Here is a 26,137-nt window from a genome sequence, read left to right on the forward strand (position 1 = left end):
GGATTTGGGTGAACCTGTTAAAGATCCAAAATTAATACATATGAAATGTTCGTACTATTTTTAAGATAGTGTTGTCCATCTCTGTCGAATTCGGATGTGTAAACTATAAATAAATAGAGTAAAAACAGACCGGAAAAGCAAAAAAAATAAAAATATGAAAGAATCTCCTGCAAAGACTCCTTTGATCACAAGGGATTAGTAACTGAGGCCGAGTTGAAGCCCAAGCGCGGCATGAACTAGGAACAATGTCATAATCCCACTGCCCAATATTCCATGAACATTTCGCAATCCCGGATTCCCCTGTACAAAACAAACAAATCCCAGAATCATACACACTATATGTAACCAAGGAAAAATGAATCTTGAAAATTCCAAATGAACTAAATATAATCCCATCTTGGTTTTACCTCAAACAATGCTGGTAGTATTGTCTGAACTGTCAAAAGAGTGAGTCCTATGAAACCTGTCACAGCATGAGGACTGCAGGATACAAAATGATCGGAGTCATAATCGGTAATAGTTTCAGGTTTTTGGAGTGTTTTAGCCTTCTGTTGTGGTATTATTCGAGTTCAAATAAGAAATGTTATTTTGCCATTTTGGGATTGTACAGGAGTTGGCTCCGATATTCTAGCTGAACTTGTGACCATCTTATGATGGTTGGAACTTTGTGAGCAAAGCTATTTCTCCCCCCTTTGGATTGAGATGGATTCCTCGATTTCATTATTGATCATTAGAACTGGGAGAACCCACCGGAACATTTACTGTATTTTACCCAGAATAAGGCTATTATTATCGATTACCCTGTCTGTCACACTTGTATTTTCCGAGAAGGTAATGCATTTGCAAGTTCAACTTTTGAGAGTAAAAGGTACTACTTTCCAAACATGCGTGACAATCAAATATGAGGCTCCAGCAATTTGATAAATGGATCGGGAATTGATGAATACCTTTCAAAAATGGATTTATCTGAAGTGAGAAGAGACGTGATCCCACCAGTAGCTCCTAGAGCAAAGAAGAAGAACATTCCTCCAAGAAGATTAGGATGCAAAGCTTTGGCCTTAGCCTTTTCTTCCTGAATAAGCATGAAGAAACTTCAATGCAAACTAATGATAACTAAATAAAGTAAGAAAATTGTTGATATTTAGTTTTATATAATAACGTATTACCACATTGTCTGAGAAACGAATACGAAAACCCAAATATGTCCCATATCCTCCCATGGCAAACAGCACAACAGCCTACAAAAGTATGTGAAATGCACTATGAAGAGACGGGTAAAGAGCCATTCAAGATTATGATTCCGATTTTCATTGAATGTTCAATTCTATTCATTTATTAGTTCGAGTTTCTTATCAATTTTTTTTATAGTGGAATCAATATTTTCTTGCTTTTAATGGAATCCTACATTTACCAACTACTCAAGATATTGCACTGCAGAGTTTCAAAAATCAGAGGGAATGGAACGTACCATGTTACCAGGGTGACCCCAATGGATTAGCCAGTCGGGAAGATTCCATAACTTCACAAGTTCGACCAAAGGGCCAAAGACAGATGTTACAGTTGCAGCTTAGAAATAATGACCAAAATCAAGACTAATGCAAGTGCAAACATATGAAAAGATTTTTGCCTGTACTATGATACATGGATTAAACAAAAATTGCCCCATTACTGATTACACAGAGCAGGTAAACATAAAAGAATAAATAACTTTTGTACTAACTTCGTTATTCTATTTCATTAGTCAATCTCCTTTTCGATGTGATTCAGACCAAAGCTAGTTCCTTTACTACAAACAGATTATAAAATCCTTGAGCAAAGATACAGCTTTCATTTTTCAAAGTATAAGAAGGATGAGAATTAGTCAATAGCTTTCAGTAAAGATAATCCTGAAACAAAAGAAAACGACATGGCTGCATTAAAAGGCTAAACCTAGTATTAATCTGTTTAAAGAAATCTACTAAAAAATTACTCGACCCTTGACGCACACACAAAAATGTACGATAAATCCACAAATTAAATTATTTCCCAAACGTGAATGTAGCAGCTTTACCGCCTGGAAGAGCAGCTAAAACCAGTAAAGGCAAAGGGGAGAACGAATGCAATTGGGTTCCAGTGGACTCTACAGTTTGACAAACACTGCGCTCAATGTTGATAGCAGAAAGAGAATCCAAAAGAATCCTTCTTTTTACAGTGGCGGAGAGTGGTCGGGAAGAAAAGTTTGATGGGAAGGTGGTGAAATTTGAACTGAGAAGCATAGGAGAAGAAGATGACACTGGTGTAAAAGAAACACAAGAGGCATTTACCGCAGCCATTATCGGTACAATCAAGGATTAAGGAAACTGCAATGTACTATTTCCCTCTTGGTTTCGTTGGAATAATTTTAATTTTCATATCTTTTGGGGATTTTTTGTAAGTTTAGGAAGAGGTTGGGAAGATGTGGGATAGGCATTAGGCAAGAAAGGAGACACGATTCTATTTTCTTCACCGGAAATTTTACAGACAAGATGGAATCAAACGTTGGCAATATCATATGTTTGGATAAAATAAATATAAATGTTATTTTTAAAAATTAAAACAAAACCGAAATGTATCACAAATTTAAACTAGTGCCAACTAAAAGGAAAGGAAGGCACAGCCAACTATTCTTCAACTGTGACTGATCCTACCGTGTCCCAAAGAGTATGGTCCATCTGGTAGGAGCGTCCAACAAACCGAATTATTTAGAAAAGCAAGTGTTATTTCGTGCATATTATTCCACATACAAAGGACTTTGTTTTCTTGAATTTTCAAGAAGTCTAGTTGTATCTTACTGTAAAGCGCGCCTCAATGTACTTACTCCCACGAATTATTCAAATGGTAGACATGCTCCCCAAAGCTCTGAAAAGCTATAGACGCCAATACTAATAAAGAAATTTGATTCACATTTCACGCAGAAAGTGAGGTAGCTATATAAATACATTATTGGTCTACTAAGGTAGAGAGAAGTTATATTAACAATTATGCATGGGTTATGGGTACATACAATTGATCATATTCCAATAATTTTGTACATATTACAAAAAAAAAAGTAATAAAGTATTTACATAAGCGGCAATAATGGTCAGACTTTGAGAGCCATAAGTTCAGTTATTTATAAGAAATCCCATTGCCAGAAGACCTTGTCCACGATCCCACCTCCACTCCTGACTGCAAGACGAAGAGTCTCTGAGGCTGGAGGCACTCCCCATAGCAGTGGCACCGCAACAGTCATTGTTAGCTTTTCGTTAAGCCCTTCTTTGCTAGCTTTTCTCGCTGTCACAACCTGAGTTTCAACAGTAGCACAATTAGTACCACCCTTTAAACTGAAAAAATTCGTGTGTTGTTTTTCACAAAATTATATGTTTTGCCGAACACTGAATCACTCCTCATCACAAGATTATTGGATTGGCCAATGAAAATGTTGACTCATACACACAGTCACAAGATTTGTACCAAAGAAGGAAGAACCCGGAGGGAAGATCAGAAGAACCAAGTGTTGCAGTAAGCCGCCCATTTCATCAAAATTAATGGGACTGGAGGGATTATAGAGGTGACATATTCCATCAGATATTTACAGATATGGGTCAAAGTATAGAACAAGTACCTCCCCACCATGCTCCAAAACAGTATCTTCCACAACATCACAAAGCATTTCAATCGAACGGCAAAACCCAAGAATACAAAGGCGTCTACCCACATCAAGTCCCTAACATTGATCACTTCTCATAAGTTAACAGAATGTTGCTGTAACAACGACAATATGCCAAGTAAAAGGGAAAAGATATACATTTGTTGCCGCTATATCAAATAAAGCACCAAGGCAGAGGCTTTGTTTTGGATCCATGTAGTTGCTCTCTTGAAACCGCTGGTACCTTTGAGATAATTTGGCCTTCACTTGCTTCTTCTGCGTGCCAAGAGCATACAGCTAATCATTTGTCTTCATTGAGAAATAGAGGGTTCAAAGGTCGTAGAAAAATAAAATAAATAAATATTCGAAAAAAGCTATGTTGTTGCCGAGATATTTACAAACAGCCCCCAGTATATGCTATTATTATACTGCAGACGTCGTATTTAATCGAGCACATCATGAACTACAACCAATGGATACTTCTTATTCTTGAAGTTATTCTGCAAACTAAACAAGCATACAAATTACTTCAAAACAAGGGGAAAGAATAGAACTAAACCAACTAAAAATTCAGAACAAAAGGATCTCTAACTTGTTAGAAACAGAATCATAACTAGGGTAAATCCATATTTAAAGAATGCTTTTCAGCCACACATGAAGTACGACCACAGAGCAATGAACTACTATAGAATTAACTGAAAGCACAAGGTAGACAGCCAAATTAGTATTGAATTTAGTTTATAAACAAATTTCAAAGCTATAAACCTTGTTATCGTGATTAAACATCGAGACAAAATGCTGGAAATACAAAATTCATTATTGTTGGAAGTCTTATTAGCCTAATTCTTAAGCATATATTACTGAAATGAATTTAGACGTAAAGAATAAAGGATCTTCTTAATCATTCAAAATGTTAGATCCATGTGTTTGTTGTAGATTTCAGTGTGCACACATTAAAGAAACAATTGTATTTTAAGTACATATTAATAAGATACACACAGCACTCTTCCCCCAAATTCTCAAAAAAAAAAAATCCAGAATTGGTTCCCGAAAGAGTTAAACTATGAAGCGATTCAATCAACAGCTCAACGACAATAAATCGAGTAATTCAAGCACACAAAACCATACATCAGAAGAAGAAACTCGGCGCGGGACAAGTTTTCCCCCAATTTGGATCAGCCCATCGGCAGTAAATAAAGTAACTCTCTCCTCCGGAATCCACTCAATAGCTGCCAAGAAAACAGCAAAAATCAAAACCCCCCAAAAAAAGTATAAACAAGTCCCATCAAAATTTCATCCCTATACACATGAAAATCAAATTTGTCAATCAAATCCGCATGCCACATGCATGTAAATTACAATTTACAAGCACATGCTGATTCAGATTCTTTTTGAAAACCAAATGAACAAATTCATATATTAAGAGGCGAAAATGGGGGATACAAGAATCAGCGGTGTCAGAATTCTGCCAGGGGTACATTCCAAAGGAATCATCGTCGTCCGTAAAATACCCCGACCCAGCTGCCCTGGCGACGAACCGGCGCGGTGATGATTGGTGGCGATGGATTTGGAAAGGAAATCTCCGACGTGGGAGAGAAGTGGAATGAAAGGAAAAGGTCAAGGACATGGGTTCGCCACAAAAAGGAACAGATGAAGAAAAGAATGAAACACAAAGGGTGGACGATTCCGCCATTGTTGATTACTCCTTGATAGTTAATTTAGTGGGATGTGGGAGAATTACAAGACGATAAAGGAATGAAAGTCAAGAAAATGGAACGAGACGGGCGGAATCTTGGCGATGATCTGCAGAAGGAATAAGGAAAATGAAAGAGAGTCAGAGGCCACATGTTTTTCCGGGGAAAATAAGACGCTTTATTACTACATTGGTGGTGGAAAGCAAGCGGCACTTGCCACGTCTACGCTTTGACATATGGGATAATTGCTTCTCTCTTTCTTCCTTTTTTTTCCATTTTAATTTAATTCCCATATTTGATTCTTCAGTCTTTATCCCTTTTAAATTTTTTTAAAAAATTTTCTTTCAATATATAAAAAACATTAATTTTTATATTAAAATTTTTATTTTTTTTTATAGTAGATACCGATAGATCGATCAGTCTTACAAAACCCAATATTTCCATTTTCATATACATTTTTTGGTAATTTAAATTTTATCATAGTCTTAATATGTTGTTGTATACGTAAATATCACATCATCGTCGTATAAATAAATAAAAATTAATAAAAAAATGAAATTTATATAGTGACTACTCGATTGGATCCATTTGAAAGTGGACCTTGCTCCTTCCGGTTGGTAGACTAGTTAGATTGGGTTGTATATAGCCTAGATTTCCTGTCTCTATGATTATTGTATCGCCTAGATATGTCCGGACTATTTTGTATATGTCTTAATTATTTTTTTATTAATGAGAATTACATTTACCTTTCAAAATATCATCTTACATGATTTTTTTTTTCCCCATTGTTTACGAAATAGTCTTGAAAATTTACTTAAAAATTTTAAATAATATTTAAAAATAAAATAATTACTCATCAAATTTTAATCAAATAAATATTATATTTTCAATTTCAAGGATTTCGATCCTTGAATCAATAGGGGATAATAACCATATCAATTATCCACACGACAGTAGTACTCTTGCGGACCAAAATATCACTATGTGAAAAAACGATTTTTCACTTCAGATATTAACCGAAGTGGAAAGTATCTAATTACCAGAATAGATTAGTTTTTACTTCGCCTCAATTTGAATTTATCGAAGTATATCGGTTTTATTACTTCATAATTCATTTATGCTGTAGAAATAATAGACAATAGTTTGCTTTAGTATAATTTAATTAACAAAATAATTGTTGATTACTACTGCACTAATTTAGAGAGACGGGTCAATCCTATCAATATTCACGATAAAAAGTAATACTCTTAGCATAAAAAATAATATTTTTTCATGGATGACCCAAATAAAAGATCCGTCTCACAAATATGACCCGATCCGTAAGACCGTCTCACACAAATTTTTGTCCTCATCCAAAATATGGCCAAAAAAGTAAAAAATTTAACCCAAAATATGAGATCGAAATACAAGTCATGAAACTTTTACAATAAATCACGGTATTTTTTTGCATAATCTTGTAAAAAGCCCCGATGAATTAACCAACTTAATTAACTTCCGTTCTTTAGATTCACATCCTCATCCTTCCTCCTCATCGCTTCATAATACGTACCGATCTTGTTTTATTTCTTTGAGCTTCATGCAGTCTCATCCGTTCATGGCCAGTTGCAACCCTTCTTTCTTGCCAATATGTAAATTCCAACTCCTTTACAATCTGATGTTGAAAATGAATTCATTAATACGAGCAAATGACAAAAAAGGTCAAGACATAGGAAGAAAAATCACAGGAACTGATATACTGTTTAGAATTATCAATTAACATGTACAGTAGACTTCTGATACCAAAGCAACTGAGACAGCTTACTGTTCATGGACATTCTTCTGATACATTGAAAAGTAATGGAGACATTAATTCTTGTTGTCTTAAGCCAGTATACTGTATATATCCTCTGTCCATATACACATTTCTTGCTTTTTGTTGTTCGCATATGCACTGGTGACAGCAAGCAAACTTCAACTGTAGAACACAAAAAAGAAACACTGATGCTAATAAACTAGTAATTAACAATTGTACTTTGATGTTTAACCGTATAAGACAATCTTACAAGAGCTTAAAAACATTTAATCTTCGATACAAATTGATGAATGAAAACAAACAAAACAACCAATGTATTCTAGTTCCAGCATGATTCTACAGCAAAACACAATCAGCGCGATTTAGAAATCCTTTCAACGGATAACGATGAGAATTTTTAGCTAGAAATCAAATTGTGAAAGTGAAACTTTACCCCCAAAAAAATGGAGGTCACAAATAATTAAATTTTTAAATAATTGTAAATCATTTAATATCAACTAATTGACAGAAGCATAAATTTGGTGGCATGGGTGCTACACTGCTACCACACAACTCCGCATAATTTTCAACTCCATAAAAATTTCAGGAAATTAGCAAAAGTAGTGCAAGTGAAATAATATTACCTTCAATGCACAATGCTCGCCGAAATAATGCTTGTACTTTGTCATGACATGATATACAGAAGGTTCTCTTCAAATGAAACATGCAAAAGGTAGCGAATTTTCATCTTCTTCATCACTTATCTCTAGATTAATCTTCATCTCCCTCTTCCACAGTAGTTCTTTTCCTAATGTTCTTCTCCAAAGTAACTAATGAGGAAGGAAAAAGCCAATTTTCTATTAGTGTGTGTTCCATGGGTTCAAATTTTGAAGTTGATATATCTAAAACAACCTATTAACCTATAATTTACACAGTTTTTTACAAGTCCGAAAATATTTTAAAAATTTTCAAGAACATAATTAGATTAACGTTGTTGAAATTATAATATATACATACAATTAAAGAAAGGAAAAAAAATGATATTACTGATCGAGTCGAGTTTTCCAGATCAGAAGTAAGAAAATATATAGATTTAACAGGGATGCAGAACAATAAATCAGTCTTGCCTTGGCATCGAGAAGAATTTCATGGTAGAAAAAGAGTAGATATAATGTCGAAAGCCACCCAAAAAGTCATATAAATTTTCATGTAGAAGAAGATTGTTAATTAGATACACATATGTGTGTGTATATGGGTACCAAATTTTTAAGTTTCTCGATCTGATATATGATCAGTAATTAATAGGAAATCGTAAAATATATATTACGGCTCTTCTACGGTTTCCAGGTTGATAAAATTCAAGAATGTACATGAATTAAGATGCAATTTTCATCTGCACCGGCATCTGCACCTCCCATGTTATACCATTGCCGTATGGATCGGATGGGAGGTGCAGGTGCAAATGCAGAAGAACAAAGCAATCCAAGTGTAGTACGTAGCAGTTCTTGGCTAATATGTTTATACACAGGCATGCCCCCACATATATATATACACGCGCAGGCATATGGCGGTGACTGTGTTAGTTTAGCTATAAAGTTATAGTGGTAATTACACAAGACGCGCTGTGCTTACTTATAGACATGTTGTACATAAACAGGCACGTGAAGTTGTACTCGTGGACATGCCAGCTTGGAAAACTGTTGTAGAAATCAAGGGAAAAATATACTTCCAATTAAAAGTCTCTTTTCATCGTTTATCTGACTTCTGTTTCAGGATTCTATTTCCAATATATGTAGCTAGGAAAATATAAAATCAGATTATTTTTTTTTAATGTTATATATAACCGGCTGTCGAACAGAACAGTGTATATATCTCCTGCAACCCAACATATTTCCAAATTGTCCACTTGTTGGCTGGCATGCACACTTTCCAACTTCCTAGTCGTCTTTGGTGTCCCTGCAGGGCCATTATCAATCAAACAAAAGCATGCAGTGTGCGGTAATTACAAAAGTTGTAAAATAGAAACATGGTCTGCATGCAAGTTTCGGCTGTAAATCTGGGTAATTCCAATCAACTGAATTTGTCCATGCATCGAGCCTGTCACAAAATACGTACGTACGTACGTTAAGCAACCCACTTGCAAATATTTCAGAAGAGTTTTCTACCACTGCCGTGATAAAGGTTCTGAGGAAATCTCCATGGCTGATGCTCTGAGGCAGATACAGTTCTCATTCTGAGGGGTTCATCCACTATGTGTATATAACAGCTAGGTGATGATTAATTACATTGTTAGACATTGAAGATGGGAGGTAGCTAGAGGGTTCTAGAAATTAATATTACGTGTTGGAGAGGAGAAGATGCATGCATGTGTGCTCGTGTACCGCACGTGAAATTGTAACCATGGACATGCCAGCTTGGGAGAGCCGAGACTGTGATGGAAAAATATTAATATACTTCCAAAAGTCTTTTTTTTTTATAGTTTACTAATATCTCACCAGTGCTTGAAGTGTTATTAATGATATATATAGTGATTATAATTAATAAGTATAAGAGTTTAAATAATTATTTAAAATTATTTATAAAATGTAATTAATATTTTAAATTTTTAATGTTATTATGTAAATAATTTTATATCATTTGAGATAATATTGTTAATTGAGAAAACAATCTTCTCATATCAAACTGATACCTTATCATTACATTCGATTTTTTTAATAATTATTTTTTATTTTTTATTGATAATATTTATTTATTTATTTAATGAACTAAAAAGATGTGTAAATACTAATATAATCATTCAATGTATAGTTCCTTATTGTTATTCGATTTTTTTTTTTTTGGGTTCATTAACTTTTCATTTTTTTGGTTATGATACATTAACTTTTAATTTTGTGGTTATTTTGGTCAAGTTTATGATGTGATGCTGGAATTTATGACACAACACCGAAAAATATTGATTTGTCAATTTGTTATGTCAGTAGTTGAGCCAAAATAATATAAAATTAAAAATTAGTATACAAAAATCAAACTTTGAAAATTAATGAACCAAAACCAAAATATGGACTTGTTAATAGACTATAAAAATCATTTTCCCTGATAATATTTGATACAATGTAATTATTCATTGTATGGTTCGAAATTGTTAATTTTAACAAAAATTCTACTTTTATATACATACTAGTATCGACTCGTACGATACAGGGAATGTTATTTGCATAATTAGTGATTGAAATTAGCATTTGCTTAGACCACTAGAAAGCTGCAAATAAAGTGAGTGTACATTAAAGTGACCAAATAATATATGTTTATGTTCAAAAGAGATGAGAGTTTGAAAGTAATTCACTACTCTGATTCAGACTGTGTTGGCTTGCATTGATTCACAAAAATCCATTTTATGATATATTTTTTGAGTGAGTTAAGTGATGAATTTCAAATTATTTGACTATTTTAAATTAATAAGTTTGAAGTGGATTTCAATTCACTCTATATTAACAACTGTAATTTCAGTAGTTACGTGGTGTATTTCAAATATATCCTTTTCATCTTGGAATCATTCTCCAATTTCAATAGTAGGTCTATTGTGTGATGATATTACAGATCTATATTTATGAGACACGCCGACTTGACCCATTTCTACGACGAAATGTAAAACGCTTAACACAAAAAATAATACATTTCATTGAGTAAAGTCAAATAGATCTCTCACAAAATTAATATTTGAAACCATCTTAAAAGAATTTAATCCCATATCAAATCCATTCGTCCAAATCAAGTTCAAGACGAAATTAAAATTTCTTAAACATTGAATTTTGGAATCTATAAATTTTCAGGACTCTAATTAAAAATATTTAACTCAATTATTAACATAATTACGGTCTTTGCAAGATTAAAAATATAAACCTCTTTTGAAAATATTTTTTTTTCCGAGAATTTTAACGACGGAATTTGGAAAAATTATGTAACAATTTGATTATATCACAGGCTTTCAGTAATAAAACTACATGGGCTTAATTAAGAACTAGGCCTTAATTCTACAATTAATAAATAAGGCCGGCTTTCATGGACCGGCATGTTTTGTTTTTTTAGATACTTGACATCTCCTCATCGATTGCCCATATGCAAAAACATGTTGGAGTCTGGTAAATCTATCACACATTGTGAATGCCTGCGCCAATAACTCACAATCTTTCCCGACTTGGCTCTTCCAGTGCTTGGATCAATGTACAGAACAAGAGCAAACCACTATGGCCATGACCCTTTGGAGTATCTGGCACTACCGAAATGATAAGCTCTGGAACGGAGTGGATCGAGCAGCTACCATCAATTTATCTCTAGCATCTGATCTTCTCCAGCAATGGCAGTTGGCCCGACCACAATTACATCCAATGAATCCAGACGAAGCAAACCTCCGTTGGACACGGCTACCTGCTGGATCCATGAAATGCAATGTTGATGCGGCCATTTTCAAAGAGATAAATAAGATTGGAGGCGCTGCGATCATCCGCGACTCGGCAGGGGAATTTATGATGTGCAGCCGTGCAGGAGCTATAGTCACCGAGGGCTATTCGAAGTCCGTGAAGCGGAAGCAAAGGCGTTACTTGAGGCTCTTTCTTGGGCTGCATCCTTAGATTTGCAACAAGTCATCTTCGAAACAGATTCCAAATCCGTAGCTGAGGCCATCAACTCTAACCATGTGGATTGTAGCGAAATGGAACGATAATCACATAGTGTTGTTACATTATTTCAAGAGAACCAAATTACAAGGTCCATTTTGTTCGTCGACAAGCGAACGTGGTAGCTCATATCCTTGCAAAAGCGACCACTTCTTATGCTAGTCCGCACACCTTCCATGAGGCTCCTTTGTTTATTTCCGAGTTTTTAATTTCTGATTGTAATAACTCTTCTTTGAATTAATATATTTCTTAGTTGGATTTAAAAAAAAAAAGTTTGCGTGATTTATATAACACAAATATTGAATTAAATTTATATAGAGAAACATAAGATAAGATGAATTTTAAATTATATTTTTTTTATAATGTGAATGATATATTTTAAAAAATAATTTATGTAAAAATCAATCAATATTATTTAATTAAATTTTAAATTTCTAAATTCAAATTCTTGAAAAAAATAATGTTTAAATATTATTTTTAAATTTCAAACAAACACGTCGTCAAATTCTAAATGCATGGATCCGATTCTACGTCTAAATCGAATCCAAAATTTTAAGCAATCCAAGATTTCCCAACATTAAACACCTAAAGATAGCAGCACAGCCGATAATCGACTTGTTTAACATTGTTTTCCCCGAATTCTATCGAAGTTTATAAACCCTATCAAATTCTTAAAGCCCAGGATCTCCCGGTGCCTCCCAGACGACACTAAGATGGCCACAAGTTCACATGCATTGGCTGTAAAATCTCTCAACAATTCCAGTGGTCGCCGCCGATTTGTTGTAAGCACGTATTTGCATATTCGTGTTTGTTTTTATGCAGAAGTGGTGATTTTCAGAGAGATTGGAATTTCGTGACTCTCGCTTGCTTGCGAGCGATCACAACTCTGTGCGGGGATATGGAACACTTTTTTTACAAAAAATTGTTTATGGGTTGCAGTTCAAGACTTTTTCGCAAAGAATAGAAGAAATCGATATAGATGTTTACAGAAGTCTAGACCCGTTAAAAGGCGAACCGATTTCATCGTTTTTCCTTGACTTCCTTGTGGAGTACCGGGTATGTAATTCTCCTTCTTTATTTCGAATGTTTTTGTGAAAATTTCTGGATGCTTCTCCTCCGCTTCCGTATTCTTGTTGAGCTATTTCTGAGAATGGTTCGGTTGCTCAGCCCATGTTTTAAGTTGTGCTTGGACCAACTGAGGGTCTCATCTCAGCCCAACTCCCAATTTGTTTGATGGATGAGTAATCAATGTATATCACTCTTGTAAATAAAATATATATGCAAAGTTGGATCTTTGGATGTAAGCCGGAATGCCTGGACTAAACGTTGAATCCACAAATTTAAAATATGTTTTTCCCCATTTATCATAGTACTTGTGAATTATCTGTACTTTATGGACGGGTCGAATATACACATTTTTTCAATAAAAGTAATAATTTTGGCATAAAAGTTAATATTTTTTTACATATCGGGTCAAATAAGAGATAATTGACCTGTGAGACCTATTTATAGAGTTTTTGTCTTTATTTATAAGTTATTCTCAGCTGCATGTATAAATATCTTCACTTCGAGCTGACTAGTTTTTTCATGTGCTGAACTTCTTTATATCATGCAGGAACTGAACACTGCGGAAGATTTTATATCATTTTACGAGGAAATGTTACCCTTGGTACAAACACTACCACAAATTATCTTGCACAAGGAACTGATAATCACAAGTCTTCTTTCTAGATTGCAACTGAAGGGAAGGCTGTCACTTGAACCAATACTACGGTATTTTTTTGTCTTGCCAATATATATTGTTAATATTGCTGGATGAATCGAGGATGCTTAATTAGCTCGTCCTTTACATGGTTACTGTGACTGCATATTTGTACCTGCATCTGAGTTTTCCATCAATGTGATGAAGCGTATACGTCCTGCATCTGGACCAGTGAACCTCAATGTAAATTTCTGGTTTTATTGTTGTGTACTTCAATTTCATAGAACATTTTAATATTTAATTTAAGAGGACAAAATTACCAGCAATCTCTGGTTGGTCTGTACATGTGTACTTTCTCATAATTGTAAGTTTTGATAGATCATCCTAAATTTGGATAATGGATAGCTGAACTTTAGCTAGCTGCTAGTTATAAACTATGATTATTTTTGCATTAAATTGCTTTGCACCTTACTGTTTTTTAATTGTAATGCATCTATGATCTTTGCCTTTGCTCAATGCCTCAAACAAAGGCTGCATAGTTGTCTCTTTGTTGACATTCCTTCGCTTTGTAGGCTGCTTTTAACAATAGCTTGTGGTGGCTTATAAATTGTATCTTGATTATGTTTATGCAATATTTGATACTCTAATCCTTTGATCACTGAGTTACTTTTGAAATATGTTATTGATAGAGGCCATTTTATTATTTTAGGTCGATTGCTGCTCTGTCCAGAGATCTACTGGAGGATTTCATACCGTGAGCTCTAGTTTTTTTTTTTATTTTAATTCTTGTTTGTTCTTTTATGTATTTATATGGGCTCATTTATCTTTCCATTTGCACTTATGCATGATTTGGTGACATGCCTGTACTTAGTTTCGTTTGGGATGACACTGCCAGTCTCAGATGCTATGTCTTTTTGACATTTGGTTCACTTTTCCGTTGAAATTGAACTTTTTTCTTAACTTTGAAAAAATTTGTCGAACTGCACCAGGATCCCTACTTGAAATAATGTTCTGACCTAAAAAATTCAAATTAACTACTGTTGTTTTTAGTGTTATCTTTTCTCTAATTTCATGATTTTAAAAAATGGTCTTTTCAAATATTTTTTCGGGTTTCTTAAATTATTTCCTGTTATGTGCTACCTAATATACATCTGCCCACGGTACATGAGAAAAAAACTGAAGTGTTACTTTTGCAGAGCAAGGAAATACCAAGTAACGCGTATATTGTCGCTATAATTTAAGATAAACTCCAATATAGTCATAGATGGCCAGAGTTCTTGGAGCGTCTACTGGAGACTTCCCTCCTGAAAGTAGGATCCGTGGCTTTATTTCTAGTTTTGCAGCAGGATAGGTATATTAGACTGGGGTAGAACGGAATGCACTATATGTACATCAAGGCATTTATTGAAACCGTTGAGTAATGAAATATCTTAAAGTAAGGGTTTTCTGAAGCTCCAAAGGGATGTGTGATTCCTTTCTTTTACTAGACAATCACCACACTTTTTGTATCTATACTTCCGTCATGTCATGTTTGTGACATCAGAAAATATGCTTAAAAAATAAGAGTGCTTATGAAGTCTTCTTGGATGGAGAGTGATTGTGCGCATGTGTGGTTGAGAGCTAAAAGCTCACTTCAACTGGATTACTGGTTGAAAACATATGGTTGATCTTAAGATGCATTTCGTTGTTTTTTCCTTCATTTTTGAAGTTTACCACTGAAAAGTTTATTTATTATTGATTAATGTCAGTATCACAATAAAAAAGAAGCTGAAAGGATTTCAAGCTTAATACCTGCTTTTCCGAGCTTGACCTTGGCTTTGATTTGGTACTGAGTTAGCTTCCGTCTCATGTCATGAAGCTGAGAGGTTGACTTGGTTTGTGCACAAACTTGTGCAAAAAATGTGATCATACATCTATATCAAGGAGAATTGTTAAAAGGCAGCATGTAATACTCCTTGAATAAATAGAACTCATGAAATTAGTTAGAGATACAAGGCGTTTGAGTTTGTAATAGTCATGGAAAGTGGATCAGGCTGTCAGGGTGATTATCTTGAGAATTTATGGGAATTGGGAGTTTCTGTTGAGTAAGTCATGTAATAATATAGATGTGATATTTGCACCGAAAGTCCAGATATAAGCGAGTTAGTTGAAGTGCGTGGGTTGGAACATTCACATGGTAATAAAGGGAGAGAGAAATCGTCCACGACTGAGTTTTACTCTCATTATGCTATATAGTATTTGATTTGTTAGTTGGCCTATAGTATTTGATTTGTTAGTTGGCCTAAGTCATGTGCATATTGTCAAGTATATCAAATTCATGGTTTCTTATACTTTATATCTTGCAGCTTTCTCCAAAGAATTGCTAATTCTTTTGAAAGTCTTCTTGAAAGTGGTGCTGATAGGGATCCTGAGATAATTGAGCAGGTCTTGAAATTAATCTGTCGGCATATTTATCCGTTTGTTATATTTCATATTTTGAAACGCACAAGCTTAAGTCTGGTTGTTGTTGGCAGATATTCAGATCTTGGTCGTGTATTATGATGTACTTGCAGAAATATCTTGCAGACAATACTGGCCATGTTCTAAGGTTGTTCATTTTTCTCTATTTAATGGTGCTATAAAAACTATGCTTTGCCTACATACCTCCAATGATTCATTGAGGTTTCAATCTGTGATGCTGATACTATGTTTGACATTCTCATTACTTTGAGCTGTAAGACTGGTGTAATCTGTTGCCTCTGAGGATGTAACGTAACTGATGTTTATGGAGCAACTAGTTTTCAGTTTATTTAAAAATGCCTCAGAATTTTGAGAGAAATCATATTTAATATAATTATGCCTCATCATCGCATTTATAATGTATTCATCAGTACCTTTTATTTCTTTGGATTTCGATGGTTTAAATGGTTGACCTTATTGTTTAAGGTCGAAGTTGTTACTCATATTCAATAATGGATACTTAAAAGGACATTATATTAAGTGATGTGCATGTGTTTGGAATACTAACATTGGAACGTCTTCTGATGCGCAGAATTACTGCGAAATTAAGATACTACCCCAAAGACCATGTTCGAGAGTTTATGGCCAAATCAGTATCAGTTTTGTTAAGGAAAGCACCAACTGAGAAGCTAAAAATAGGTGCTGTTTCTATTATAAATTCACTCGCCTATTTTTTTAGATTTAATTGTCACTTGATGTGATTTTGGCTCTAATTTTAGCAGAAGATCTAAGCATTGCTTTGCATTCCATAGGCATGATGTAGCTAGCTTTCTTTTTTTTTACTCCTATATTAAATCTGTATAGGAAAGTCCAAAAGATGGATAAAACAATTGCCTCAATTCTTTAGCATGTAAAGATTATATCAGTATAAAACTTCAGCACAGGATAAGGTGTTATATTCAAATTAGGGAAATGAAAATTTCAAATTAAATGCTCTATATTTCCTCTGTATGATACCGATTTATATCGATAATGTGAGCATATGATTTTCCCAAGGTAAATTAGATTTCTTGATTCAGTCCATCATCACCTTCTGCCATGCACATACTCTCAGTAGATATGGGTGTCCACTGTCCACACTCATCCACTGGATATGGTGGGGGTAGTTAACATAATTCACCCAAGAGTGACCCAGAACATCTCATTGTTTTTCTCTGAAACTTTAGCATATTTTTAGGTTCTAGTTAGTACTCCTAAATATGCGTGTAAACTGTAAAGATTGCAATTTTGATGATATAGTTCTTCTTATGGAGGTCCATGGCCCCTTATTCTATTCACACATGTTTAAAGGATCCATTTATTTATTTATGTTTATAGGTACATAATTTTTCTTCTAGATGTAGATAATCGCTATTCATAGTTCGTGGGAGATTTTTTTGTCTCATGCAACGTGGATGCAAATCGTATTGATTCTTGGTAGCTGGTTCCTACCAATAACTTTTCGAGAGAGATCACTGTAAACTTGAGTATATAAGCTAGTGTGTTTGTTCATATGCGTGTTATTCACGAGGGGCAGTTCTCTATATTTTTTCCAACGTTTCAGGAATGGGTCAATTTAATTTTTTTTTAGCTGGGTTGGTTAGACATTTGACCTGAGAAAGCAATATTTGGCTTCTTGTGGGCAGATATTAGCCAAGTCATGGCTGAAATTATTGGGGAACCATCAGAAACAAGAAAATCTGGTGCTGGTGCATTACTGTCTCATACTATGAGAATCACCTCATCGAGATTGCACTCAAGGGCTGAAATATTATTGCCACTGCTGCTGGATTACTTATTTATTCAAATTGGTAATCCAACGGACAAAGGTATATTCATTGATCTCTTGCTCGAGTTATTTTGTTGTTGCTCGCCATCCTTTTGTTATTCCTCATTCATGTGATTCCTACCTTGATTTTTCTAACTCACAGACATGTCTGCTTTCTTGTTTATGCACTGGGAATACACTAATTTATTCAATGTGAATCAAAACTCTCGTGAAAACTCAATCTCCTTCATATCAAGTGGACACTGAGTATGACTCGGAAATGTTGTTTTATTGTCATCTTTGAATTGATGGACAATTTCAAAAACAAGTAATTGGATCTATACTTTAGAATTCTTTCTTGTGATTGTTTTATAATTTGGATTTTGTTGAAGATGTATTTTTCCTGGGTTTGCAGACTTTCAAGACTTATAGAAATTTATCAATGAAATAGAAACGTATAAAATGCGATCAGAAAGCTATATTTTACATCCTATTAATTTATAACCAGCAGGTAAAGGCTTGTGTTGTTAACTTTGTCAAATAGTTGTATTTACAGCAATAATTTGTTTCTTAGTTCAGAAATTTGTTTCTTGCTTCTCTGAACCTGTTGATGTTTTGAAGTAAAGTAAGAAATTATGAGCTTAACATCGTAAATGTCTAAAATACTGTTGGGGTAAACACAACACAATCTTTAAAGTTATGGTGTATGATCGACTTAGTTCTTGGTTTTATAGATTATTTGTTTAACTCGCTTATTGTTTTAATTTCTTCTTTATATCATTTAGGTCTGTATTCTCATTCTCTTATCTTTTTTTTTATGTTCCACCTATATATTTCCGCACATCCAGGCTTTAGCATTGCTGTTGATGTTCTTTGTCTGGCCTTCCAAAGACTGTATGCTGAGTTAAATCCAACTCAACTGACTAGTGTGTGGGAATTCATGGTCAGAAAAATAACTGATTGTGCAACCGAAAACCGACCTTTCCTCAGCTGCCTATTGACCATTCTCATTTCTATGGTGCAAAGCGATAATCTTGGAAAAGTTTCTGGTGGGTTAAAAATTATTTTTTATGGTTAAATATTGTCTTGACTCACACTGATCTTTGAAAATTCTTTACATTATGCAGATTACAGTTCTATACTTCGACTGGTTAATCTGCTTTTACATGAAGTTGTTATACCTTATCATACCAAGGATGCCGTAGAGCAGCAGTCTGATGTCATCGATCAAGTTCTGAATCTAATGCTTTGCGTGCTTAATGGTCTCTCCAAGGCTAAAAACATGTCAGTGTTGTCTGTTGTTGCTTCACAATGGGAACCGATATTTAAATTAAGGAGCCGAAGGTGTTTCTTTCAGTTGATTTTTTCGCTGCATTCTTTTCAAATCTCCTTGCATTGTCTTTGTTGGTCTCACATTTTTTATTTGGTGTTGCAGTTTACTGAACTTTCTCAATAATCTCCTCCATGACCTTTCCATTTTTTATGTTTTTGGAACAAATATTTTAAGGTAACCAGCTATTTGTAATCATTTTTGTCTTTGAAGTCTGAAATTACTCACAGTTTTACCTTCGGTTTTTAAATTAATTCTTGGATTGATTTCAGCTCATTCAATAATATGATAGAAATATTCGAGGAAGAAACTGTTTATTTAATGGTGATTTTCTGTGAGAAACTTGGGGGGGAGAGCTCTAACTTGTTGCGCAGAAACTCCATGGAAAATCTATCAAGAATACATGTTTATTTTGAAGAGACTCTAAAATATTGGATTGGAAACATCAATGAAGCTGTAAAAGGGAATTCAATTTCCATTCCAGTTCAACAAAGCAGGTTGGCAGTTCTGTGGGGTGTTATTGGGTGCTACAGTGATTTTGCAGATGCACAAGCAAGTTTGTCAATTCTGATGGACTTGATAGACTCATTGGACGAGCTTTTGATGACTGAATATAGTAAGACATTCTGATTATCAAAAAGACTTTCTTTACTTTGACTTTGTATTTGAAAAAAAAACTCAATTGCGTCCATCGTAAAGACTTCCTGTTTAGCTTGCCCTTTTATAAATGTTTTTTTATCGAATTGGATATAACGACTAGCTGACGATACATAAGTTTACATTATGAATTGCTAAAGCTTACCTCTACTCTCTAATTATTCTAATTAGCTCCAATATACTCCTTATGACACTCATATTTATTTATTTTGTTTCAAAGATTTTACAGGCATTCAGGAAGCCACTTGGCAAACCCTAATTGGTGCTGCATTGCGAGCCTATCATAAGTTTGCATGTAGTAGGAACATTGCTTACGGTGAGGCTTCCCTTACTAGATTCTCGGACCTTGCGAAAAGATACAAGTTATCACCACAAATTTTGGCTGTAGTAGCTGATATTTTTGATTCGGTCTTGGGGTAAGGTGTTTCTTGTTTCAACATTTTCATAAAAATGTTTTAGTGGGTCCCTCTTTTGCAAATGCATGATTATTCCCTTAATCTTAAAAATATGTTAAGAAGGTCCGGGAATCGAGACGATGGAAAATCCGAATTTTATCTTCCAGAATGTATATCTGGGAATGGGTTAGATGCATTGAACCTATTTGCTGAAAATCTCTGCCATGCCGATAAAGAGATTCGCCTTTCTACCCTGCGAATATTGTGCCATTTTGAACCTTTTCGCAACGACCCTTCTGCGAAAGAGTTTCCTGTCAAGAAAAGGACAAGAGATGATTCTATGGGTAGTCATGTAAAGGATCCATATATTGATGTAAGTCGGGTATTTATTGTGCCTTTTACTTAATTTCACATGTTCATCCATGAAAGTTCATCATTTTTTTATTCTGAACCCTAGGTTCTCAACCTTCTCAGAGCAATTGAAAAGATGGCCCTCTCAATTAGCACCAGCCGTCAAGTAATTTTACTGTGGTCTAAAATACAATCGCGTCTGAGTGCTCGGAGTGTTCCTGAACAGTATTTACCTGGTGTTTTAAGTGGAATTGTTGGAATATTTTATAACCGATATAGCTATGTATGGAAGCCAGCATCAGAATGTCTCGCCGTCCTCATTGGCCAATGTTTTGGGATGCTGTGGGACAAATATGTTATGCATCTTGATCGTTGCCAGTCTGTTTTTCTAACATCTCGTGATCTATGTAGTCGATGCAATGATGATTGCAGCAAGGACGACGGTATGACTCTTTTCAACTGTTGATCTTATTTCCAACGATCCTGCAATTTTTCTATTTTCTTACAGAGCACATGTTTCTTTATATTCTTCTCTAAGATTCTTTCCCACCACCTGAAATATTTAATAGTTTCAGGCGCCCAAGATGTAATCTGCCTACCTTTTTTTTAATTTATTAATAAGGTTCTTGAATTTTAATTTTTTATTCACAGCCTTGTGTTGATCATGCAGGTTTGGTTGGACGCTTCAAATTTAACATCTCTACCATGTTTGATTGTACTCCACCTGCTACCGTTTTGTCCCTCTTGATTCAATCTTTACATAAAGTTCCTTCTGCTGTAGAATCAAACAGTAGGCTAATAATAAGCTTGTTTCTGAAGTTTTTGGGCTACAATATTGATGAGCTCACACGGTGATCATCTCTAGTATCGTGTCTTGAATAAAATTCTATATTCCTAATGTGAAAAGTTATTAAGGAGTATTGATGTAGTCTTTTATTTGAACATGCTTTCTTTGTATTAGCAGGGTTGAATTTTATTCTCTGGATCTTAAAGGGAAAGAATGGAAGGCGATTCTTCAAGAGTGGTTGAGCTTGTTCAGACTACTACGAAATCCGAAAGCTTTATATCAAAGTATTTTTTTTAAAGATGTTCTTCAATATAGGTTAGTGAAAATGGTATTTTACCTTGTTAAAATTCATTGATATTTTATATTTTCATCTCCATACTTTTTCATCTTGATGTAAAATCGAACATTTAATTTTTGCTCATTACTCACTTCTCTTTTGTCTTCGTCATTGTTTAGTTAATAATATTTTGGGTGTTGGAAAACAGGCTTCTTGAAGAAAATGATGCTGACATTCAGATGAAAGTTATTGATTGTCTGCTGACCTGGAAAGATGATTTCTTACTTCCTTACAGTCAGAATCTGAAAAATCTGATCAATGCAAAATATCTAAGGGAAGAGCTTACAAGATGGAGCTTATCTAGCAAATCAATTGGTGGCATTGATGTGCAGCACAGAACTTATATAGTACCTATTGTCATACGAATACTAATACCGAAAGTTAGAAGCTTGAAAATGCTTGCTTGCCAGAAGGTAGTTTTTATTATATTATCTCTTATTTGGTAGATACTCTCAGCGCTGCAAGTTATATTTTGTTTTAATGTTTGTTCATAAATTGATGGGATGCCTGTACCTTCTCAGAGTGGTGTAAGTCATCGAAGGGCTGTTCTTGGATTCTTAACTGAGCTTGATGTTGATGAACTTCCTCTTTTCTTCTGGCTGTTAATCAAGCCCCTACTTTCTATACATCAAGGTGAATATGAAATGAGTAAGAGTTTCTGGAGTTTGTCTGGAAGTCCAAGGGATGAGGTTTATATATCAAATGTCATGAAGCATTTCACAACAAACTCTATAAGCACTCTGTCTTGGAAGAAAAAATTTGGTTTTCTGCATGTTGTCGAAGAAATCTTGGAAGTTTTCGATGTGCCACACCTTAATCCTTTTCTTGATCTACTTGCGAACTGTGTTGTCCGGATATTAGCCAGCTGCACATCAGCTCTGGGTCATACAAAAAGTAGTGGATCTGTTTCTGTACGTAACAATTGTAGCTTTGAAGCAGATACAGCTGAGAACAGTGAAGTGAAGGGTAGAATCATGGTAACATCGAGATATTTCTGAAATCGTTTTTCTTGGTCAATTGATTTAAAATTCTTGCTTCTATATGATGTTCAGGCTCCTCAGAATTTCTCATTATTCCTGGTTGATACGAACTCAACTTATTAGCCTGTGGGGAAATATCTTTATGCAATCTAATTTAGTGAACAAATAATAAATGATATATTGTGCAACAAACTATTAAATATGGCAGCTTACCAGGTTTTGCATGCTTTCCATCGTAACCCACTATCCCATTCCAACAGAATGTTTCTCACACCATGCTGTTGCTCATGCATAATTTCTCCATCTACTAATGTCCATCTCTTCATTGTAATGTGTGAAATAATTTTCAAACATTCGTACAGACATACCTGTTTGGTAAAATCATTTGAAGGATGCTTACACAGTTTAATTCAGTGGCTGTAGAAATAAGTTAAATAACTATCTTTTGGAGTTTTTCAACAGTAAATAAATGCTCATTAGTTAGTAGGTACTGAATTGTTCTATTGGCATAGTTCTCTTTGGTGGATGTGTAATCTTTTGAGTCTGCCAATATGAGTGGATCTTATAGCAAGTGTTGAATATCTAAAGATAGATATTAGATAACTCTTTGAATCAATAGTGATTTAGATAAAAACTTATCTCCTAGATTATTAATTCAGAGTAGATTAGATTAGATAGTAATTTTATTTGACAGAACTTCTGTATATTCTGATGTATTACTTCATTATTATTGATTGAATAAAAAGGATATTTCTCCTCATGTCTTTTTTCTTTTTAACGACAGTAAGATTCAAATTTTTGTTGCTTATGATTAACACGAACCAGGCAGCAGTTTTTTGTCATATGTGAGAACATATATGGTATTGGTTTGTCTAGCTGTCATTTTAATAATTTTCAGCTTTAAAATAATTTGTTCTAAGCTTTTGTAACTTCCTCAAATTCCATAGAATTCTGTGTTCACCCCCACAATGTCATGTTTATTTTGAGGTATTTGAACAGCATTTTATTATCACAACCTTCACTGTTTCATGGAGACCTAATAGTTTTGCTACCTGTTGGGCACATGCGTGTTTAGATCATTCTGATCAGTAGTTTTATTCACGTGCAGGCGAGGACAGCTCTAAAGCATTTTAAGGACTTGAGATCCTTATGCCTGAAAATCATTTATCGTTTTCTTAGCAAATGTGAGGATCATGATTTCGAGAGTGCCTTTTGGGACCTGTTCTTGACATCAGTTAGACCCTTAATTGCCAATTTTGCACAAGAAGGCGCCAGTAGCAAGAATCCGAGTTCACTATTTCATTGCTTTCTTGCTATGAGTAAAAGCAACAAACTTGTGCCCCTGTTACACAAGAATGAGAGTCTTGTACCAGATATTTTTTCCATGCTTGCTCTCCCTTCAGCTTCTGAAACAATTTTGTCTTGTGTTTTCACGTTTACCATGAACTTATTGGAGCTTGATAGTGGACTGGACAGTGAAGACAACCGTGTCAAGAGAATATTTCTTCCTCACCTTGATCTTCTTATACAAAGCTTGCGGAGCTTTTTTACAAATGAAAATATTACTAAGAGGTACCACGGTTCTTTTTGTTTATTTTCACACTGGCAATATCCACTAGTTAAGCTTTATTTATTTCCATAGTGAAAATACTTTGGTTTGTATGATTAATTTGCAATGGTGAAATTATGTTATTCCTGAATTTTTGTGCCCTTGGGATCTGGGCTTAAGGCTAGAGAAATTGGGCTTAGAGACTTAAAAACAGGAGGGAAGCCCATTAACGGGGACGGTTATCCTAGAAGTTCTTGGGAGGGAAATAAAAGGTGTAGGAAAGAGATGAGAGGATTCGGCTATTTTTATTGACAGAGAGAAATACTGGCTTAGGCTAGGATTGGACAGAGTTTATCTCTGGGTTTAATTCACTGTGATTCCATATTATATTCATTTTGTTCATCTGTTACTGTTTTATATGAATTGTGGTTGCAACAATTGGTCTGACATGCCGGATTCCATGGGAATTGAAGAAGAAATGGCAACCACGCTGTTGGAGGCAAGGATCGACTGTTGGAAGAAAAGGTGTTGAAGGTAGCTGAGAATATGAATTTGGTGGTGTTGAAGTTACTGGAGACAGTGGAGTCACTCAACAAAACTGCAAAAGGGTCACCAGGCTTCGAGAGAATAATGGAGCAGGGAAGTACAAGGGGCGTGGGGAAGCAACCGATAGACATCAACATACAAAAAGTGGAGGAGACGTGAATTAACCCTTGGACAGAAAGATACATACCAGATTGTGGGGAATAACCAGAAGCTCATTGACGAGGAAGGGAAATCCAACAAAAGAGCAGATATGAGAGGAGAGCAAAGAAGATATCAACAAACAGGTTGAGACACGAAACAAATGGGTTTCAGGGGAGGATGATTTGGGACCAAATCCTCTTGACCATTAATAAAATAGCAATGAGATAAAAAGAGGAAATGAAAAAATGGCCAAGAGGAACGTCGCAGACCAGATGAGGAAAAACATGCTATCGTGATACGAGAGTTACTCGGGTTTGATGAGAGACTTGACTGGTGGTCATCTAAGGTTGAACAGCCTCTCGAGAGCATCATTATTGCTACAATCAGTCTCATATCAATGGCTTATTATGCTGGGCAATCCATTGGAGTAGACCGGTGGGAAAGAAATTTCAAACAGAAATTGGAACTTGCTTACGAAGAATTAGTAAGAAGATATAGTGGACGTAAAGCGGTGAATCCGTCCGATGACCTTCGCAGATGCAGGAAGGGGGGCTGCGAGTCCGTGTTGAGCAGGATGAAGTTGGGATGCAGACGAGGGTCCTGGGTGGAAAATATTATATGGGTTATTTAGGTGGTAAGCCCAAAGAAAAATTTTGGAGAGACAGAGCCCAACGCCCAATTGCAACCCTTAGTGCTGAAGAATTAAATCGTAATATTAATGAGGTAACTACAGGGAATAATTTGCTAAGGCTACTTTTGTATTCCGGGAAAGCGAAGAACCTATTTCTTGTTGATAAGTATTTGACCCTTTATGATGATGACACTGGGAAGTTGTGGGACTTGTCGAGTTTTGTGGTCATTAAAGCATAATTGGACAAGATTACAAACACAATTATTGATAACATTGGTGTTGATATTGCAATATGGGCTCCAACTGTTTTTGTTGGTTTCAGTGACAGATGATCAAGGCTAGAGAAAAGTATAGCTGAAATAACTTATCATGAAGATTGGGAAAATAAATTGGAGATTGTTGAAGATAGGGAAAAATATAGTTGCTAGAACTTGTGGAGATATGCGTCATGGGGTGTTTTCGGACCCTCATTCTCAATGTGTTGTTTTAGATGTCGGATGGAAGGATCCGTAGATTAAAGCACATGCTAGCATCCCTAGTGATGTGATTATGGATAAAGGTGCAGAATGCAATTTTATTTCAACATCTGTAGTTAAGGGAATAACGAGGACATGAATGTAAATGGAGTTAAGGGATTGGATGGGTATAAAGTTACATGAACAGGAATTCTTCGCAAGTTAAAACTGACTTCAGAAATTGGT

General features: G+C 34.9%; 4 protein-coding genes across 8 annotated transcripts in view; 2 read left to right on the forward strand and 2 right to left on the reverse strand.

Annotated features, from left to right (window-relative positions):
• Positions 1–22: 22 nt before the first annotated feature.
• LOC140817546 (uncharacterized) lies at positions 23–2,498 on the reverse strand. 2 transcript variants are annotated; one of them, XM_073177301.1, is made up of 6 exons: positions 2,051–2,498; positions 1,469–1,566; positions 1,167–1,238; positions 948–1,072; positions 408–480; positions 23–300 (listed from the first exon to the last, which is right to left on the reverse strand). In XM_073177301.1, exons 1-6 carry the CDS (start codon positions 2,310–2,312, stop codon positions 196–198), a joined length of 735 nt encoding a protein of 244 aa, XP_073033402.1. In that variant the 5' UTR covers positions 2,313–2,498; the 3' UTR covers positions 23–195. The 2 variants fall into 2 exon arrangements, with proteins under 2 accessions (XP_073033402.1, XP_073033408.1); XM_073177307.1 differs by lacking the exon at positions 1,167–1,238.
• A 604-nt stretch (positions 2,499–3,102) lies between these two features.
• On the reverse strand, positions 3,103–5,500 carry LOC140817542 (uncharacterized). The gene is made up of 5 exons (XM_073177289.1): positions 5,090–5,500; positions 4,775–4,875; positions 3,806–3,922; positions 3,623–3,724; positions 3,103–3,301 (listed from the first exon to the last, which is right to left on the reverse strand). Exons 1-5 carry the CDS (start codon positions 5,337–5,339, stop codon positions 3,131–3,133), a joined length of 741 nt encoding a protein of 246 aa, XP_073033390.1. The 5' UTR covers positions 5,340–5,500; the 3' UTR covers positions 3,103–3,130.
• Positions 5,501–11,355: 5,855 nt separating this feature from the next.
• On the forward strand, positions 11,356–11,739 carry LOC140823979 (uncharacterized). Its single transcript, XM_073185584.1, has one exon. The coding sequence runs from the start codon at positions 11,356–11,358 to the stop codon at positions 11,737–11,739; it is 384 nt and encodes a 127-aa protein (XP_073041685.1).
• Positions 11,740–12,359: 620 nt separating this feature from the next.
• The window catches only part of LOC140817560 (uncharacterized), a 28,047-nt gene continuing 14,269 nt past the window's right edge, over positions 12,360–26,137 (forward strand). Inside the window, exons 1-20 of one of the 4 annotated variants that reach the window (XM_073177337.1) lie at positions 12,360–12,566; positions 12,724–12,840; positions 13,400–13,557; positions 14,196–14,240; positions 15,832–15,910; positions 16,000–16,073; positions 16,518–16,624; positions 17,611–17,793; positions 18,581–18,781; positions 18,860–19,076; positions 19,168–19,239; positions 19,335–19,678; positions 19,940–20,135; positions 20,235–20,487; positions 20,572–20,908; positions 21,136–21,316; positions 21,430–21,567; positions 21,738–22,002; positions 22,111–22,566; positions 23,678–24,141. In XM_073177337.1, the coding sequence (XP_073033438.1) occupies positions 12,498–12,566; positions 12,724–12,840; positions 13,400–13,557; positions 14,196–14,240; positions 15,832–15,910; positions 16,000–16,073; positions 16,518–16,624; positions 17,611–17,793; positions 18,581–18,781; positions 18,860–19,076; positions 19,168–19,239; positions 19,335–19,678; positions 19,940–20,135; positions 20,235–20,487; positions 20,572–20,908; positions 21,136–21,316; positions 21,430–21,567; positions 21,738–22,002; positions 22,111–22,566; positions 23,678–24,141 (3,956 nt within the window). In that variant the 5' untranslated portion in view covers positions 12,360–12,497. The remainder of the gene's footprint in view (positions 12,567–12,723; positions 12,841–13,399; positions 13,558–14,195; positions 14,241–15,831; positions 15,911–15,999; positions 16,074–16,517; positions 16,625–17,610; positions 17,794–18,580; positions 18,782–18,859; positions 19,077–19,167; positions 19,240–19,334; positions 19,679–19,939; positions 20,136–20,234; positions 20,488–20,571; positions 20,909–21,135; positions 21,317–21,429; positions 21,568–21,737; positions 22,003–22,110; positions 22,567–23,677; positions 24,142–26,137) is intronic. The other 3 variants (XM_073177331.1, XM_073177317.1, XM_073177323.1) reach the window with 3 other exon arrangements.

Source organism: Primulina eburnea, chromosome 2 (genome assembly GCF_022965805.1).
Source record: "Primulina eburnea isolate SZY01 chromosome 2, ASM2296580v1, whole genome shotgun sequence".
Lineage (NCBI taxonomy): Eukaryota > Viridiplantae > Streptophyta > Magnoliopsida > Lamiales > Gesneriaceae > Primulina > Primulina eburnea.